This window comes from Chiloscyllium plagiosum, chromosome 19, assembly GCF_004010195.1.
Source record: "Chiloscyllium plagiosum isolate BGI_BamShark_2017 chromosome 19, ASM401019v2, whole genome shotgun sequence".
NCBI classification, from domain to species: Eukaryota; Metazoa; Chordata; class Chondrichthyes; order Orectolobiformes; family Hemiscylliidae; genus Chiloscyllium; species Chiloscyllium plagiosum.
In genome coordinates this window covers 8734211-8752085 of record NC_057728.1, presented here as the reverse complement: position 1 = coordinate 8752085, position 17875 = coordinate 8734211, and the positions used below count along the sequence as shown (strand labels likewise).

At 40.9% G+C, this 17875-nt stretch overlaps 1 protein-coding gene across 1 annotated transcript in view; it reads right to left on the bottom strand.

Moving 5' to 3' along the window:
- Window positions 1-14997: 14997 nt before the first annotated feature.
- cntn1b (contactin 1b) overlaps window positions 14998-17875 on the bottom strand; it is a 746084-nt gene continuing 743206 nt past the window's right edge. Inside the window, exon 26 of the mRNA XM_043709043.1 lies at window positions 14998-17091. Coding sequence (XP_043564978.1) covers window positions 17009-17091 — 83 coding nt within the window. The 3' untranslated portion in view covers window positions 14998-17008. The remainder of the gene's footprint in view (window positions 17092-17875) is intronic.

The window sequence follows — 17875 nt, the reverse complement described above, 5'->3', positions numbered from 1 at the left end:
AGCATTGTAGGTTAAAGAGAAAATTAGTGAGAAAGGATATTTAGCTCTGACAATGTGTGGGTAGAGTTGAGGATTACCAAGGAGCAAAAAACATTAGTGGGCATCATATATAGACACCCAAACTACAGTGATGGTGTTAGGACTGGGACTAAACAGGAAATTAGAGATTCATGTGATAAGGGAATATCAGTGATTTTAAAGCACATGTAGATTGGGCAAATCAAATTAGCCACAATGCCATAGAGGAGGAATTTTTGGAGTGAATATAGGATGGTTTTCTTTAGCAATATGTGGAGGAACCAATTAGAGAGCAGGCCATCTTAAAGTGGGTACTGTGTACTGAGAAGGGAATCATTGCCAATCTAGCTGTGCTACACCCCTTGGGGATGAAAGACCATAATATGATAGAATTTTTTATCAAGATTAAAAGTGAGGGAGTTCATTCAGAAACTAGGGTGCCGAATCTTAATAAAGAAACTATGAAGATATGAGGCGAGAGTTGGCCTTGAAAGATTTGGGAGAGTTACTTAAAGGAATGACAGTGGAGAGGCAATGGCTTCAAGGAATACATGGGGGAACTGTAACAACTGTTTACTTCTGTCCGGCACAAAAGCAAAGTAGGTAAGAGGGCCAATCCACGGCTTACAAAGGAAATTAGAGATAGTATCCGATCCAAGGAAGAAGCATACAGATTGGCCAAGGAAAATAATAGGTCTGAGGATTGGGAGCAGTTTAGAACTCAGGAAAGAAAGACCAAGGGATTGATTAAGAAGGGGAAATTACAGTATGAAAGTAAGCTTGCAGGGAACATAAAGACTGACACTAAGAGTTTCCATAGGTATGTGAAGAGAAAGAGATTAGTGAAGACAAATGTAGGCCCCCTACGGACAGAAACAGGGGAATGTATAATAGGGGACAAAGAAATGGCTGAGCAACTGAATACATACTTTGGTTCTGTCTTCACAAAAGAGGACACAAATCAGATATCAGAAATGTTGGAGAATGTGAGAAGAAGAACTAAGAGAGATCAATATTAGTAGAGAAATTGTGTTGGGAACATTGACGGGATTGAAGGCAGATAAATCCCCAGTGCATGATAATATACATTCCAGAATACTTAAGGAATTGGCTCTAGAAATGGCATTGGTGGTCATCTGTCAGGATTTTATAGGTTCTAGAAGAGTCCCTGCAGGTTGGAGGGTAGCTGATGTCACTCCAATATTCAAAAAGGGAAATAGAGAAAAACCAGGGAATTATAGACCAGAGAATTATAAGCCTATCATCAGTAGTGGGGAAAGTTCTCAAATCCATTATCGAGGACTTTATAGTGGAGCATTTATAAAACAGTGGCAGAATCAGACAAAGTAAGCATGGATTTGGAAAGGGAAAATCATGATTGACAAATCTGTTGGAATTCTCTGAAGATGTAGCTAATAGAGTTGACAAGGGGGAGCCAGTTGATGTGGTATATTTGGACTTTCAGAAAGCATAAGAGACGATTGTGCAATATTAAAGCGCACAGGATTGGGGGAAGTGTGTTGAGAAAACTGATCGGCAAAGAGGAAACAAAGAGTAGGAGGTAATGGGTCCATTTCAAATTGGCAGGCAGTAACTCATGAGGGTTACTGCCCCGAAGGGATCGGGGCTGGGACCCCAGCTATTCACTATATATATATATTATATATGATTTGGATGAGAGAACAAAATGTAACATCTCAAAGTTTGTAGATGATAGCAAGTTGGGTAGCAGGGTGAAATGTGACGAGGATGTAGAGATCCTTCAGCATAATCTGGACAAGTTGGGTGATTGTGGGCAAATTAATGGCAGAGACAGTATAATTTGGATAAATGTGAGGTTATTCACTTTGGAAGCAAAAACAAGAAAGCAGATTACTACCTGAATGGCTGTAAATTGGGAGAGAGGAGTGTACAGCGGGATCTGGGTGCCCTTGTGCACTAGTTGCAGATGGTAGGCATGCAGGTGCAACAGGTGATGAAGAAAACAAATGGGATGTTGGCCTTCTTTGTGAGAGGTTTCGAGTACAAGAGCCAGGATGTGTTGCTGCAATTACACAGGGTGTTGGTGAGGCCACACCTGGAATATTGTGTGCAGTTTTGGTCTCCCTTTCTGAGAAAGGACACTCTTGCTCACAAGGGAGTGCAGCAAAGGTTTACCAGGCTGATTCTGGAGATGGCAGGACGGAAATATGAGGAGAGCTTGACTACGTTAGGATTGTTTTAGCTGGAGTTTGGATGGGAATTCGTTGCCACAGAAGGCTGCAGAGGCCAGGTCAGCGAGTATATTTAAGACTGAGAAAGATAGGTTCTTGATTGTCAAGGGTTACAGGGAGAAAGCGGGACAATGGGGTTGAGAAACCCATCAGCCATGACTGAATGGCGGAGCTGACTCGACGGTGTGAATGGCCCAACCTCTGCTCGTATATCTTATGGTCTTATGGAATGGCGGGGACGGGAAATCACATTCAGACTAATAAAAATTCTAACAGGACTAGACAGGGTAGATGCGGGGAGGATGTTCCTAATGGTGGATGTCTCCAGAACCAGGGATCTCAGTCTGAGGATTTGGGGTAGACCATTTAGGACAGAGATAAAGAGACATTTCTTCACCCAAAGAGTGATGAGCCTGTGGAATTCATTGCCACAGGAAATAGCTGATGCCAAAACATTGAATGTATTCAAGAGGTGACTAGATATAGTAATTGGGGTGAATGGGATCAAAGGGTATGGGGAGAAAGCAGGATTAGACTGTTGAGTTGAATGTTCAGCATTGATAGCGATGAATGGTGGAATTAGAATTTATTGTCATGTGTACTTTTACAAGAAATATACAATGGAAAGTGTTGTAAGTCACCCCACCATGGCACATATATTAATGACAGAAGCCATAATTAAATTCATAAGTGACAAAAAAAAACTAAATTTAAAGACAAAAGTTCATCAAACTGCACTTAAAGGCTCCTGTTCTTGAAGAAAGCCGATCAAGAGATGTTGTACACATGCAGAATGAGACTACCAATTGAAGAAGAGAATGCCGCGTCGGGATGCAATCAAAATACTGGAACGCCAGAAAAACTGGGCAGAAAGCCTCCGAATTAAACCACCGCCAAGATTTCCACTTAAAACACTGAGCTGTCAGATCACTGGGCCGGAAGCATCCACCAAAGCCACCCGTGGAAGAAAACAGCACACTGGGCCAATGGAACACTGAGCTGGAAACATTCGCCAAAGATTAAGCTGGAACACCAACAAGATCTCATATCAGGACAAACTGCTCTGTCAGGACACCACTCCACAGGGCCGAGAGCACCACACTGGGTAAGACCACCACTCAGGACTGCCGGAAGCCATCCTGTCCCTCAACTGAAGCTGTTAAATGAAGGCAAGATGAATTTTGATATTAACTATACTAATTAGAAACATTAAAAACAGAGAAAGAAAAATAAAAGCTCGTAGAAGACAAAAGAGTAGATAAACTATGGGCCCCCTGAGGCTGAGGATTCACATCAGTTCTGGATTTGCTTAAGGTCAGACTAAAGTAGAGAGCAATTATTTAAAACAGGATTGTCAAGAATGTTATGTAAGATATCTGTTTACAGAGTTTCTCGGTGTCATTTGCATGAAAAGGAAACACTAAACAAACCATTCTATGATAAAGATTGGCAAAGCTTACTCACATAGAGTTGCTTTCTTATTCCAAGTTTCCAAGTGTTTGAATTTAATTGATAAATTATGACTGACCCTTCCAAAAACTCCCTGCAGAGACAACTGTAGCAATTCAAATCCAAACCAATCAGTTGCCATGGCAATATCTCAAATTCCTTGAACAGACTTTCATGTGGTAGTGTAAATGTCAAAGGCCTGCCATTGGACATGGTATAGAAATAGCCTTTGTTCACTTCATCATCACTTACCACCATAAGAGCTTTCATGCAGTCCTGTTGATAAATAGGCATCCGAAGAGTTCAGTCAAGGGAGATTGATCCTTTAGATTGGGTTGAAACTCTTTAGCATACAAACTTATTTGTCAATTGTTGATTCTTTGAGCTTCAGGTTTAATACACCCATTATTAAGACACTGGCAGGAAAGAATATACATGGTTTATATATCACCTTTGATATCCTCAAAATGTCCCAAGATGCTTCAAATTAATGAATTACTTCTGATGTCCCCCAATAGTTATATTGGAGAATGATTCGGGAGAAAATCTGAGTAGAGATTGAAATGATGAACAATCAATTGATATGTTTTTAATGCCATTGGATGAAAACTCAGTCTTGAGATCAACCAGACTCTTGACTTGTCTCTACACAATGCCACAGGATCTTCCATCTTTATTTGAATTAGTTTAATGTCCCATCTGTAACAATACTTCTCTGACATTGCAACATTGCTGTCACCTGAGCCTGTCCATTCAACAGTCACCACAGCCTTATATCCTTTTCCACTTCTTAACTCTACTCATGAATTCTCCAAGATAAATGCTTGCCTCTCATTATATCTATTCTTATCCCAAATCTGCTGGCTGTGTCCTTTGGAAGGTTTGTTTTTTTTGTGAAGGATGAGTGGCAAAAATAGACCTCAGCAAGAATGGGAGCCTACTCATAATTTAATTCGGAAAATAAAACAAAGAACAGCAGATGATGGAAATCAGAAACAAAACCGGAAATTACTGGGTAAACTCAGCAGGTCTGGCAGCATCTATGGAGAGAAAGCAGAGTTAATATTTAGGGTCCAATAACCTTTCTTCAGTTCTGGCTGGTTCTGAGGAACTCCGCTTTCTTGCCACAGATGCTGCCAGATCTGCTGAGTTTTCTCAGCAATTTCTGTTTTTGATCATAATATAACTGGTGTGTGAAGCTGACTAGGTGACTCCCAGAACATGCATATTTGGATTCTTTCCAACAGTTTTTATTACCGTGGATATGTGGTGTCAAAGATTTTGGAAACAAAGCAGGGTTAGGCTATTGGGTTGGATGTCAAGATCAAAGTGGTGCTGGAAAAGCATAGCAGGTCAGGCAGCATCTGAGGAGGAGAATCGACGTTTTGGGCACCAGGAATGAAGTTGGACGATCAGCCATGATTGTGTTGAATGGTGGAGCAGGGCTGAATAACCTCCTTCTATCTTTGCTCTTATATTCTATGTTCCCATGTAATGGTGGAACCCTTATGTGTTTTACAAATCATGTGACAGCTTTCAAACTCTGGCGACATTTCTTTCTCCTTCAACAAAAACTCTGCTTTAAGTCCCCTACTTCAGAAATGATTTCCCTAATGTATTGCTATAATGGTGTTACCATCTGGCCTGTTTTAATCCAGGTTAACTTTAGAATGCAAGATTAAAATTTAAAATCTGACTTTAAATAGATTTTGGAGGAAGTGAGGATTGCAGATGCTGGAGAGTCAGAATCAAAAAGTGTGGATTCATCAGACATCAACTCTCCTGTTCCTTGGGTGCTGCCTGACATGCTGAGCCACACTTTTCAACTCTTAAAAGCTTTAGTCAGCCTTTTTTCTACATCTTAATACAAGGTAGTATGATTTATTTTTAAGTGAACTTTCATGATCAGAGCAGTTTGTATCCCCATCTCCTGCCAAGATATGAAACATATTTGTGGGAGTGATATTAACTTACATCAAGTGAGCTGAACTCTAAGTCAGTTTTAAACTCCTGTCCATCTTTAACGCTTAACAAAGGTTTCCTATTGTCAAGTTTAAATCAGAATTTGAATTTAGAATTTATTGTCATATGTACTTTTACAAGAAAAATACAATGGAAAGTGTTATAAGTCACCCCACCATGGCACCATATTAATGACAGAAGCCATAAGTAAATTCATAAGTGACAAAAAAAAATAAATTTAAAGACAAAAGTTCATCAACCTCCACTGAAAGGCTCCAGTTCTTGAAGAAAGCTGATCAAGAGATGTTATGCACATTCAGAATGAGACTATTAATCTAAGAAGAGAATGCCATGCTGGGATGAAATCCAAAACGCTGAAAAACCTGGATAGAAAGCCTCTGAAGTAAACCACCGCCAAGAGCGCCATAAACACTGGGTCGTCAGATCACTGGGCTGGAAGCATCCACCGAAGAAAATGCCATGTGGATATGACCACCACCTGTGGAAGGGTATCCAGCAGAGGGCGTTCAAGGGGGAGAGGCATCACTTTGGCACATACATTAGAGCCTGGAAGCAGTCGCCTGCACCGATGAACGGTGGGCCTGGTATCAAGGAATGCTTAAGGCTCAAACACTACATCCTAGTAGTGTTTCCCTCCTTCCCTCTTCCACTAACCAAAACAAAATGGCGGCGTAGAGAGACATGCTACTGCAAAGTTTATTGGGAGCAGAGTAAATAGTTTAGGGTTGGAACTGAGTAGGAGCGAACAGAAAGCAGCCTGGGAAGTTAAAGGATGAAAAAAATTAACTTGTGAATTTGGGGCCTTCACCTCAGCACAGGCGCTGAGCGGGAGTAAGAGGAGAGCAGCTTGGGAAGGTAAGAGATTCTGATTCGAAACTGTTTGACTAAGCAGAAACTGAAAAGTGCCGCCTCAGGACGGCTGTGATTTGATTGGCTAATAAGGTGTCTGCTAAATTTTAATCTGTGTTAAATTGAATTTTGCTAATTTATTGGTTACAACTTGCATAAGCAGAGATACAAAAACAGTTAAGTATTTAATAAACCAAAGTTAATTAAATAAGGATGGAGGGTCAGGTGATGTGTTGTTTCTGCATGCTGCGGGAGCCGGTGGAACCCATTGTAGTTCCTAGTGACCATGTCTGTGGTAAATGTTGGTTTTTGGAAGAACTCTGGCTCAACACTTCAAACACATCAGGGAGGAGGAGAGTTACCTGGATGCAGTGTTTCAGGAGAAAGTCACACCCCTTTGACTAACTAACTCAAATTTAGCCAGTTGTCAGGGACAGGAGGGTGTGGCTTTGAGTGAGGCAGGTAGAGGGATCCAGGAGATAGAGTTGTAGGAGCCTTCACAGTGGAAGACATGAGTAAAAGTTCAAGAGTAAGGGGGTGGAACTGAGTATGGTGGCCATTGTCAAAGATGCTAGAAAAACTGAACGGCCTGAAGGTGGATAAATCACTTGGACCAGATGGACAACATGCCAGATCTTTAAGTGAGATAGTTGAAGAGGTAGCGGAGGTGTTAGTGGTGATCTTTCAGGAATCGCTAGAATCAGGGAGGGTCCCAGAGGACTGGAAAATCGCTAGCATGACACCCCTGTTTAAAAAGGGAGGAGGCAAAAGATGGAAAATTACAGACCGATTAGCCTAGGTCATTGTAAGATCCTGGAATCTGTTCAGAAGGATGAGACTTCTGAGTACTTGGAAGTGTATAGTAAAATAGGGGAAAGTCAGCATGGTTTTCATTAAGGGGAGGTCATGCCTGACAAATCTGCTAGAATTCTTTGAGGAAATAACAAGCAGGTTAGACCAAGGAGAGCCAATGGATGTTATCTACCTGGACTTTGAGAATGCCTTTGTCAAGGTGTTGCATAGGAGGCTACTGAGTAAGATAAGAGCCCATGGTGTCTGAGGCAAGGTGATAGCAAGGATAGAAGCTTGACTGTCTGGCAGAAAGTAGAGAGTGGGGATAAAAGGGTCCTTCTCAGGATGGCAGCTGGTACAAGTGGTGCTCCGCAAGGCTCAGTGTTGGGACTGCAACTTTTCACTTTATACATTAACGATCTAGATGAAGGAAGTGAGGGCATTCTGGCTAATAATAGCAGTTGATCCAAAGAGACGTAGAAGGACAGGTAGCATTGAGGAGGTGGGAAGGCTGCAGAAGGATTTGGAGAGGTTAGGATAGTGGGCAAAGAAGTGGCAGATGGAGTACAATGTGGGAATGTGTGAGATCATGTACCTTGGTAGGAAAAATAGAGGCATGGACTATTTCCTACATTAGGAGAAAATTCAGAAGTCTGAAGTGCAAAGAGACTTGGGAGTTCTAGCCCAGGATTCTCTCAGGTTGAGTCAGTAGTTAGGAAAAAGTGAGGTCTGCAGATGCTGGAGATCAGAGCTGGAAATGTGTTGCTGGAAAAGCGCAGCAGGTCAGGCAGCATCCAGGGAACAGGAGAATCGACGTTTCGGGCATAAGCCTGAAGAAGGGCTTATGCCCGAAACGTCGATTCTCCTGTTCCCTCGATGCTGCCTGACCTGCTGCGCTTTTCCAGCAACACATTTCCAGCTCAGTAGTTAGGAAGGCAAATGCAATGATGGCATTTATTTCGAGAGGACTTGAGTATAAAAGCAGGAATGTACTTCTGAGGCTCTAGAAGGCTCTGGTCAGACTATATTTGGTGTATTGCGTGCAGTTTTGAGCCCAAACCTCAGGAAGGATTTACTGGCCATATAGTGTATTCAGAGGAGGTTCATGAGAATAACCCAGGAATGAACAGTTTAACATATGAGGAAAATTTGAAGACTCTAAGTTTATACTCGATGGAGTTTAGAAGGATGAAGGGAGAATCTAATTGAAATTTACAGAATACTGACTGGCCTGGACAGAGTAGATATTGGAGAAAGTGAGGACTGCTGGAGAACAGCCGGACAGACAGCATCCGAGGAGCAGGAGAGTCGACATTCAAGCATAAGCTCTTCATCAGGAATAGGGGGGTGGCTTCAAGGGGTTGAAAGATAAATGGGAGGGGGTTGGGGCTGGAGGGAAGGTAGATAGGAATGCGATAGGTAGATGAAGGTAGGGGTGAAGATGAAGGTCAGAGAGGAGGATAGAATGGATAGGTAGGACAGTTCAAGAGGGTAGTGCCGAATTGGAAGGTTGGATCTAGGATAAGGTTGGGGAAGATGAAATGAGGAAACTGGTGAAATCTGCATTGATCCCGTGTGGTTGGAGGGTCCCAAAGTGGAAGATGAGGTGTTCTTCCTCCAGGCATCGGGTGGCTAAAGTTTGCTGGTGGAGGAGACTCTGGACTTGCCTGTCCTTGGCAGAGTGGGAAGGGGAGTTAAAGTGTTTGTCCACAGGACGGTGAGGTTATTTAATGCGTGTGTCCCAGAGGTGTTCCCTGAAATGTTCCGCAAGTTGGCGTCCTGTGTCTCCGATGTAGAGGAGACTACATCGAGAGCAACGGACACAGCAGATGATGTGTGTGGAAGTACAGGTAAATCTCTGTCAGATGTGGAAGGATCCTTCAGGGCCTTGGATGGTGGTGAGGGGGGAGATGTGGGCGCAGGTTATACACCTCTTGCGGTTAGCAGAGAATGTTGGGAAGATGTTTCCATAGGTAGGAGAGACTAGGACTCAGGGCACAGCCTTAGAGTAAAGGGAAGACCTTTTAGAACAGAGATAAGAAGAAACTTCTTCAGCCAGAGAGTGGTGAATCTGTGGAATTCATTGCCACAGAAGGCTATGGAAGCCAGATCATTGAGTGTATTTAAGACTGAGATAGATAGGTTCTTGAGTTTCAAGGGGATCACGAGTTACAGGGGCTGAATGGGATTAAGAAACTTATTGGCCATGTTTGAATGGCAAAGCAGACTTGGGCTGAATGGTCTAATAGTCTTATGAAATTCCATGACTAGAGGAACCGATGTTTGAAGGCCAATAAAATGGAGGTTTATGCTTTTGGTTATTTCTGATGGTCATTGTTAAATTCCGTCAAGATTTCAAGAACAACTGAAGACATCGATTCCAGATGACCATTAGGGACCTGTGTTCATTCCATTTGTATTCTTGATGGTGCAGTGCACAAGTATCAAAGTGCCACTGTTTGACAGCTGAAGTCCCCCGAGAAAGGTGGCTAATTAAAAATTGTAAGGTTGTCACAAAGAAAAGTTGGCCAAATGGACTGCATTGTTCACAAAAACAATAGCCAGAGTTTTCTGTCTATATAAACTTTAATTGAGAATAGCGGTTACACACCAGTACTAGTAGTTAGATTAATACCAGAACAGGTATGAGAAATCAGCAGAGAGCTAACGATTACTTGATCTACAATACCTGTAGGAAATAATGATCCCAAAAAAACTGTACATTAGTTGGTAACAAAAAGGCAGTCTGTGCTTCCAGGTTATCAGAAGAACTGTAGCACTCAGCTGAATAAAAGACGGTGTAAAATGAACGTATTTTCTGCATTGCAGTTTAATCCCATGCACAATGTCACACCTTTATTTTGGTCTGAATACCTTTGATTTTAACAATTACAGGACATTTGTGCATTTTGGGAGCTCCATCATGTGTCATGAAAAGATTTTGGAGAGGAAATCTCAACAGAGCTAAAAGGAACAATAGCATTCAAATTAGACTGTGGGCTAATTTTGCCTCAACACTGAACTGGTTAACTGCCTTACATGCTAATTTTGCAAAGGCATAAATCTGTGAGATAACAACCGAATGATGTTCATCTACAACTCCCATGTGGAGTAATTTTACATGGCATTCGGACAACAGGGCACGTAACATAATGGGTTCATAATTTGAAAAGGTTAGCATTATCCGCTAAATCTATTGACAAAATATCTCAGATGAATGCACCATATTAATATCCGACAGTTAACTGGAAGGCATGTTACATTGTGAGCTTGACCAATTTAATCACAAAAAAAGGGGAAAGAAAAGCAGCAGGTCAATAAGTTGGATTGTGAGGATGGGGCACAGTCACAATCAACTATCAAAACTAACCAGGAAACCAAGAGGGAAAGATGTGACTTTGACGAAACCCTTTCGATCTATTTGTATGTCCAGAGATCAGTCGTAACAAATGAATTCAATTTAAAAAAAAACACTTAGAGCAAAGGTGCACAAATACCCAATCTGATGAACATGTCTTCAGAAAGTAAGTCAAGGTAGACAGTCTATGGAGTAACTGAAATCAGAATAACTCATTTAATTTATATTAAAAATGACAATGCAAAAAATCCATAGATAATAAAACTATTGAAATCACATATAACAGATCACAGTTGCCAGTTCTGCACCCTTTATTACTAACAAAGCTTGGAGACAGCATGAAATCTAAGAGAGAATTCTAACCCTATCGAGCAAGATTGTGCTAAGTTTCATTCAAAAGCTATTACTTTGTTTTAAAGCATGACATTGCACTAATATTTTAACCCGCTGATTCAACACCATTTGCATTATCTGTAACAGTCACACATTCAATCTTAATTGACAAGTGAATCATAAATGGACTTCATATTCCTCACACAGCACCAACATGTAACACTATAGACAGTCAAAACAAAAGCGTTAGCTATTTTCAGGCATTTTGGCAGCTGCTGCAGCACTTTCTACACCACTTGTATGTCGTGTCTGACTATCGGTGCTTGACATAACTGCAGTTGTGTCTATGGTGGCATTTAAAATACGTTATGAACTGCAAAGCTTAGTTCAGAACATGCTGGTATTCCTACCGCACTCTCTGCAATTCTCAGTCAAGAACATATTGTTCCCAAATCAATGCTACTTCTTCAGATAATTTCATATGTTTTGTAATCTTTGTACTCACAAAGGACATGGTGGATTCTGAATCTTGAGGGGTGCGTTTGGGCACGTTGAGTTTTTAGGACATGTCCATATCAATAAAAGAGATGTTGGGGTCTTTTGAAAAGCATGATATTCAAATCCGGAGGACCTGATGGTATATATCCCAGAATGCTGAGGGAGGCAGGTGAGGAAGCAGGTTGTGGCCTTGTATGAAATCTTTGTATCCTCTTTAGTCATAGGAGAGGTCCCAGAGCACTGGAGAGTAGCCAAAATTGTTCCTTCGTTTAAGAAGGGAAATAGGGATAATCTGAGAAATGAAAGGCTACTGAGCCTTACATCAGTGGGAAGAAAATAACTGGAAAAGATTCTTAGGGATAGGATTTACAAACGTTTGGAAATGCAACAAGCAAGTGAAAGAGCCCCACAGAGGCTGGCATCCCATCACCAATTAACCTTGTATAGCACTTGGCACTGATCCAGCTCCCTTAGAGCCAGCTCTCAGAGTGAACAGAACCTCTGACACTCCTGTTTATATCTGTCAGCCAGCACTCCCTGACTGGGGCTGTTAATCCAGTCCAGTCAGATAATTCATATTCTGTTGAGTCCACCAGGCTGACCTCATTAGATCACAATGAGCAGCGAGGCTTTGTGTGGGAAAGACCATGTCTCATAAAAATATTTGAGTTTTTTTGATCAAATTACAAAGATGGTAGCTGTTGTCCCTGTGGACCTTGGAAAAGCCTTTGACAAAGTGCTCATGGCAGGCTGATACAGAATTTGAAGTCACATGGGGGATCTGTGGTGAGTTGGATAGATGGATACAGAGCAGGCTTGGTCATAGCAGACAAAGAGTAGCGGTGTCGTATAGGGATCAGTGCTGTCAACTCTGTTGTTTTTAATGTATATAAATGATTTGGAAGAGAATGAAGGTGCCCTGATTAGTAAGCTTGCAGATGACACAAAGATTAGGGAGGCTTCTGATAGAGAGGAGGATTGTCGAGGTTTCAGCAAAATAAAAATAGGCTGGACACTAGGGCAGAGAAATGGCAAATGGATTTTAATTCAGTGACGCATTGTGGGAGGTCTATTGCAAGAAGCAAGTAATCTATAAAAGGCAAAACCTTTAACAGAATCAACATACAGGGGGCACTAGGCATACAGGTCCACACTTCCTTGAAAGTGGCAGTACAAGTGAATAAGGAATTCAAGAAGGTGTGTGCCGTGCCTGCCTTTATGAATTGTGGAATACGGTATACGAATTGTTAAGTCAGGTTGCACCTATCTCAAACTTTACTGAGGTCACATTTGGAATATTGTATCCAGTTCATGTTGCCACACTATCAGAAATGTGGAAGCTTTGGACAGTGTTCAGAAATGGTTTACAGGATGTTGCCTGGTTTCAAGGTTATGAGCCAAGAGGAGTCTTTAGGTTTGTTTTCACTTGAATGTTGAAGGATGAGGCGGAGGCAACCTGATTAAAAATTTACAAAGTGAGAGGCATGGATAGAATGGATAGTCAGAGTCTTTTTCCCAGGATAGATGTACCACTTACTGGTGTTCACAGATTTAAGGTAAAAGGGGAAAAGTTTAACGGTGACGTGAGAGGCAGGTTTTTTTTACATTTAGGGCGGTAAGTGTCGACCGGGGAGGTGGTAGAAGCAGATGCAAGAACCACATTCTAAGAGGCATGAATAGGCAGGATACAGAGGGATACAGACTGCATACATGCAAAAGGTTTTTAGTTTAGAAAGACATTTTACGTTAGCGCAGTCCTAGTGGGCCAAAGGGCACATTCCTGTGCTGTACTGTTCTTTGTTCTGTTTTGTAGTTTGAGTCAAACAATTTCCCATCATGTTAATGTAATATTGCCTCTCCATAAGTTACTTTTTTCATAATTTGAATGGAAAATATATTCTATGCGGATAAAGAATAGAATCCAACCAATATGCTGGAAAATAGGACTTGTATAGTCAGATGGTCGTTTTTGATTGACACATACTGGATGGGCCAAAGGCTTTTCCTCTGCTCTGGACCTCTATGACAATGGGGACTTAATTATCCCAGTTGCTATGCAGTGTGAACAAATGTAGGACGTTTGCATTAATATGCTGAGTGGAAAACCTGCTTATAGTCTCCCTAAAATGTTCCCTATTTTTTGGTGGCCATTTAATTCAAACAAACATCTCCAGAGAAGAGTTCTTAATCACCTATCCCTATCCAGATGGGTAACTAACCAGAAAAAAGAACCAAACTTGGAATAAACAAGCCAGTCACTCTGGTCCCAACTTGGAACTGAGAAGATGGTAGCCCAGTGGTAACGTCACAATACGCAAAGAGTCAGGGCCACAGAGAAGCTAAAATATCTCGAATCAACTTCAGTGATGCTGACCATTGATTGTCATACAAACCCGTCTGGGACATGACTGTCCTTTTACGGAAGGGGGATTTGCCATTTATGTCTGCTCCATGTGTTCCAGACCTATAGCAATATGGTTGACCTGACTTTCCACTGAAATGTTGCACTCAGTTCAAGTCCAATGAGGGATGGGCATCAGGTGCTAATACCTGTATCTCTCTAAAGAATATTATCAGCAAGGTCCGGTTGGTTTCTAATGCTCCTCTTCACAGGAATCATAGATTTTCTAAGTTCACAACACCGTTAGGATCTATCTCCTTCTGTCCTGAGAAAGTTGGGCCACATGTGATATGTAGAATTCAGTATTTCTCTAACCACCTGACTCATAAAACAGATTAAGGCAAAAAAAAATCTTCAGGATGGTGGGAGCCAAGAGAAGGTTTTTTTTATTGCAACAAGTTGATGTGACCTGGAATACACTGCCTGCAAGGGTGGTGCAAGTCATTTCAATAACAACCTTCAAAAGAGAATATAAATAACTGAAAAGGAGAAAACAGGAAGGGTCACAGTCAAAGAGCAGGGGATCAGAACGAATTGGATAGTTCTTGATAGAACCAGGTCAGAAATGAAAGACCAATATCCTTTTATTTTGCTGTATTGTTCTCCCAAATCTATTTATTTAGCAGGATTACATGGAGAAAACTTGCAATCGCTTCTAAGTGAGCTATGAGTTCACTGGCACATGATTAAGTGACCTGGGCGAGAAATGGTTTGTACACTACTGCTCAAGAGCCACTATCTAAAAATAACTGAGGAGGATTGTAAATTCCCTGTCTGAACTTCTGCTGCTGCCAAGAGTTGAAATGAAACTGCATGAAAGCGCCCTGTTAAACCACGAGCTTTTTTCAGGTTATGTATTTGGGCTTGCGTCTCCATGATTTAGGATAAAATGAAAATATTATGAAGAACAAGAAGCATGGGTGATATGGCTGCAAAGATTAAAGGCTGCTTTACAAGCAGGTGTAAGACTGTTACACCTGTATTGAGAGGGGGGACTTGCATTCAGGATGACAATACCGAATTCATGAGAATCAGAAATAAAAAGAGTAGTTGCTTGAAGTAAAAGGAGGATATTGGGGGCGGAGGTGTGTGTGTGTGTGTGTGGGGGGGGGGAATGGCGGGAAGAGAACCCTCACTCAAAGTCAATTCTGAAATTAAATATTTGAGCCTGAGGGAGGAAAAGAAGTCATAAATCCTCAGGAACATTTTGGAATTGGTCTGGGAAAGTTGAATGACTACGAATGAGATACTATAAGCCATGCTTGTAAAATTGGGTTTCTCAGTTGCTTTAAGAGTAAAGTATACCTTGCTTAAAAAATGTTCAATTAACAGTACTTTTCATTTCACTGTTAAAGTACAAGTCTTAAAATGTGGAAACTTTTCATGTCATCCTTTCATGAATCAATTGGACATTTTAGATTCTTGAGTTAAAGTGGTCAGGCTCAACAGGGATAATAAGTCCACACATGCATATTCATTTGACTGTCTCAGTCTGATTTGATGAAGAAAGGGGAGGAAAAGTACAGGGAAAATGATGAAAGGGATGTTAACTGAAGAGAAATTTCAGCTTGTAATCACTTCAAATGAAAGTAAGAGAAAGAAACCAAATAAGTTGGCTGAATTACAATTTTTTTTAAAAAGCACTGAATCAGTTGATTTGTAGCAAGTCACTAGCTAAATATTTCACATCTCTGCGAACAGAGAATACATGAATAAATGGAAAAGAAAAATAAAATCACATCCTTGACCCCCAATCCTTTTCCTGCAAGAATTTTGGTCCAATATCTGGAATGTATTTAAGCCTTGCCAGATTCCTCAAATTTGAGAAAATGCTTGAAGTTTTCTGGGTTTTATTACCTCTCTCAAAACAGTCCCAAAATAATTCATGTACAGTCGATTAGTGCTAACCACAGTGGCCACTTTTCAGTAACTACAGGACAGCAAAGTGTGTGTGCATCCCACGTTCCCTCAAACAACAGAGACAAAAGGATGTTTCATTTCATACTGGGCTCAGGGAGAATGTGGACAGGGTGACTGGTTGGGACCCTAGAAAACAATTTAGAACCTCACTTCTTCAAAAAACAAGACTTTCATGAAAAGCAAAACATATCGAGTTAGTTAGCATGAGGAAAGAGCCCCAAACAGCAATGAAACAATCAACTGTTTACTGAGGAAGACCAGGACTCTTCGATGTAACTGATGAAAAATTTGGAATTGCAAAGATTTTTCAAAGGAAAGCCACAACAGAAAACGTTTTAAGAGCTATCATGTGCTGTTAATTTAAGAGCTGAAAAAAAGTGATATGTAAAGAGTTGAACAATTAAGTAATTATTTAAGGTATTTTCCAATTGCAGTTACTGCTTCAGAGTAGAAGCAAACTGAGATTTCAGGCCAAAAGATGTCTTAATGCCAACATGCATATTCAATGACTAACAGGTGCAGTTGATGTCAAACACCCAGAGTGAGCACTTCTCATTGGAAAATCTGGTCCAATATCCATAAAACTGCAAAGAAAAGTTGTATTTTATTTGTTATGACTGTTTCTCTGTAAACAAGGTTCTTATTCGTGGGAGAATGGCTGCGGTCAAATTTGAGGAACAGTGCAGCATACAGACACATGGTATATGACAAGGTTAACCTTGCACTCACATTTACACAACCAATGCATTCATTGTCTAGTACACTTAACAGGTTTTTGTTAAATGTTAGAGCACCTATGTGTGGTGATTTAAATTCTTTCCTTCAAACTCTAAGCTATGGTAATTTGTCACTGGTAACTTGCACCATTAGATCAAATCATGCAACTGCCCTAGATCAGTGTATGTGTTTATATAAGGCATATTGGAACAAGTCAAAAGAAACCCTTTGATTCACTTCCAATGTTATGTTTACTTGGTATTTTATAGGGATAGGGTTTGAGGGAGGGGGAAGGTGGAGTTCCTGATGCCTTCTGTCTTCTTGAAGTATTCAATAAAGTCTTTCAAATTCATATTATATTTGGCTTTTGATGGTACCAGAGATGTCTGCAGCGAGCCAAGGTCCTTTACAGGCTTGAGATGATTCAGTCACCTCACGGAGAGCTCTTTATTGATGTGAAGATAATGTTGGTTACAATCACAGCTCCAGGCAACTGATGGCACCAAAGATCAGGCCGAAACTAAGCAAGACGTAGGAGACCTGCACATTGACTCCTGAACCTGGAGGTTAAAAAGAAGAAGAACTGCTTTAGTGCACTGAAGAAAAAAATGTTTCAAACATCAGACACGAGAATCTATTTATTTTTGAGAAACGTTGCTTTTTCTGTCAATCACACTTAATTATGTTACACATTATCTGGTTCAAAGGTCTAAGTTCTAACTGAGAATAAATGATAAAGAAAGTATTTTGGAATAGACATCAATCTCTCTAAAGTAGATGGACCTGAGCTTCAATGTTTCTAAGCTCTAAATTGAACTGTGCAAAAGCTAATTCAGAATTGGAACTGAAAAGCAGATAGGTTTTAATGAACATCAGGATCTCTGAAATGTACAATTTGCTCCAGGCACTGTCAGGTAGGCTCCAGGGCTCACCGTACCAACATTACTGTCATCAGAGAACATACAGGGGTCATACTGCTGGCTTAAAAAAACATTCTATCAGCTTCAAAAAATGCACAATCCTAATATGACTTATTCCAGACAACAGAAAGCATTCAATCATGCAAGGTCAGACAATTCACTGGATCCACACTCGTGAATTCAGTTTGGAAGGGGTTAGGTCATGAACATTTTTAAACAGGAGAATGAGAGTTTTAAAATCAAGGCAAGGGTCCAGGCCATTAAGGATGGAGTTGTTGAGGGGGTTGTGTTGATGGAGCTTGCTGCAATTTGGATAGGTGAAGTTCAACACTGTAGAAGGGCAAGTTTGTTGATCTTGAAAGATGAAAAAATGGTCACGAGAAAATCCAAATGTTCAAGTCTGGCAAATAGTGCATGTGTAGTC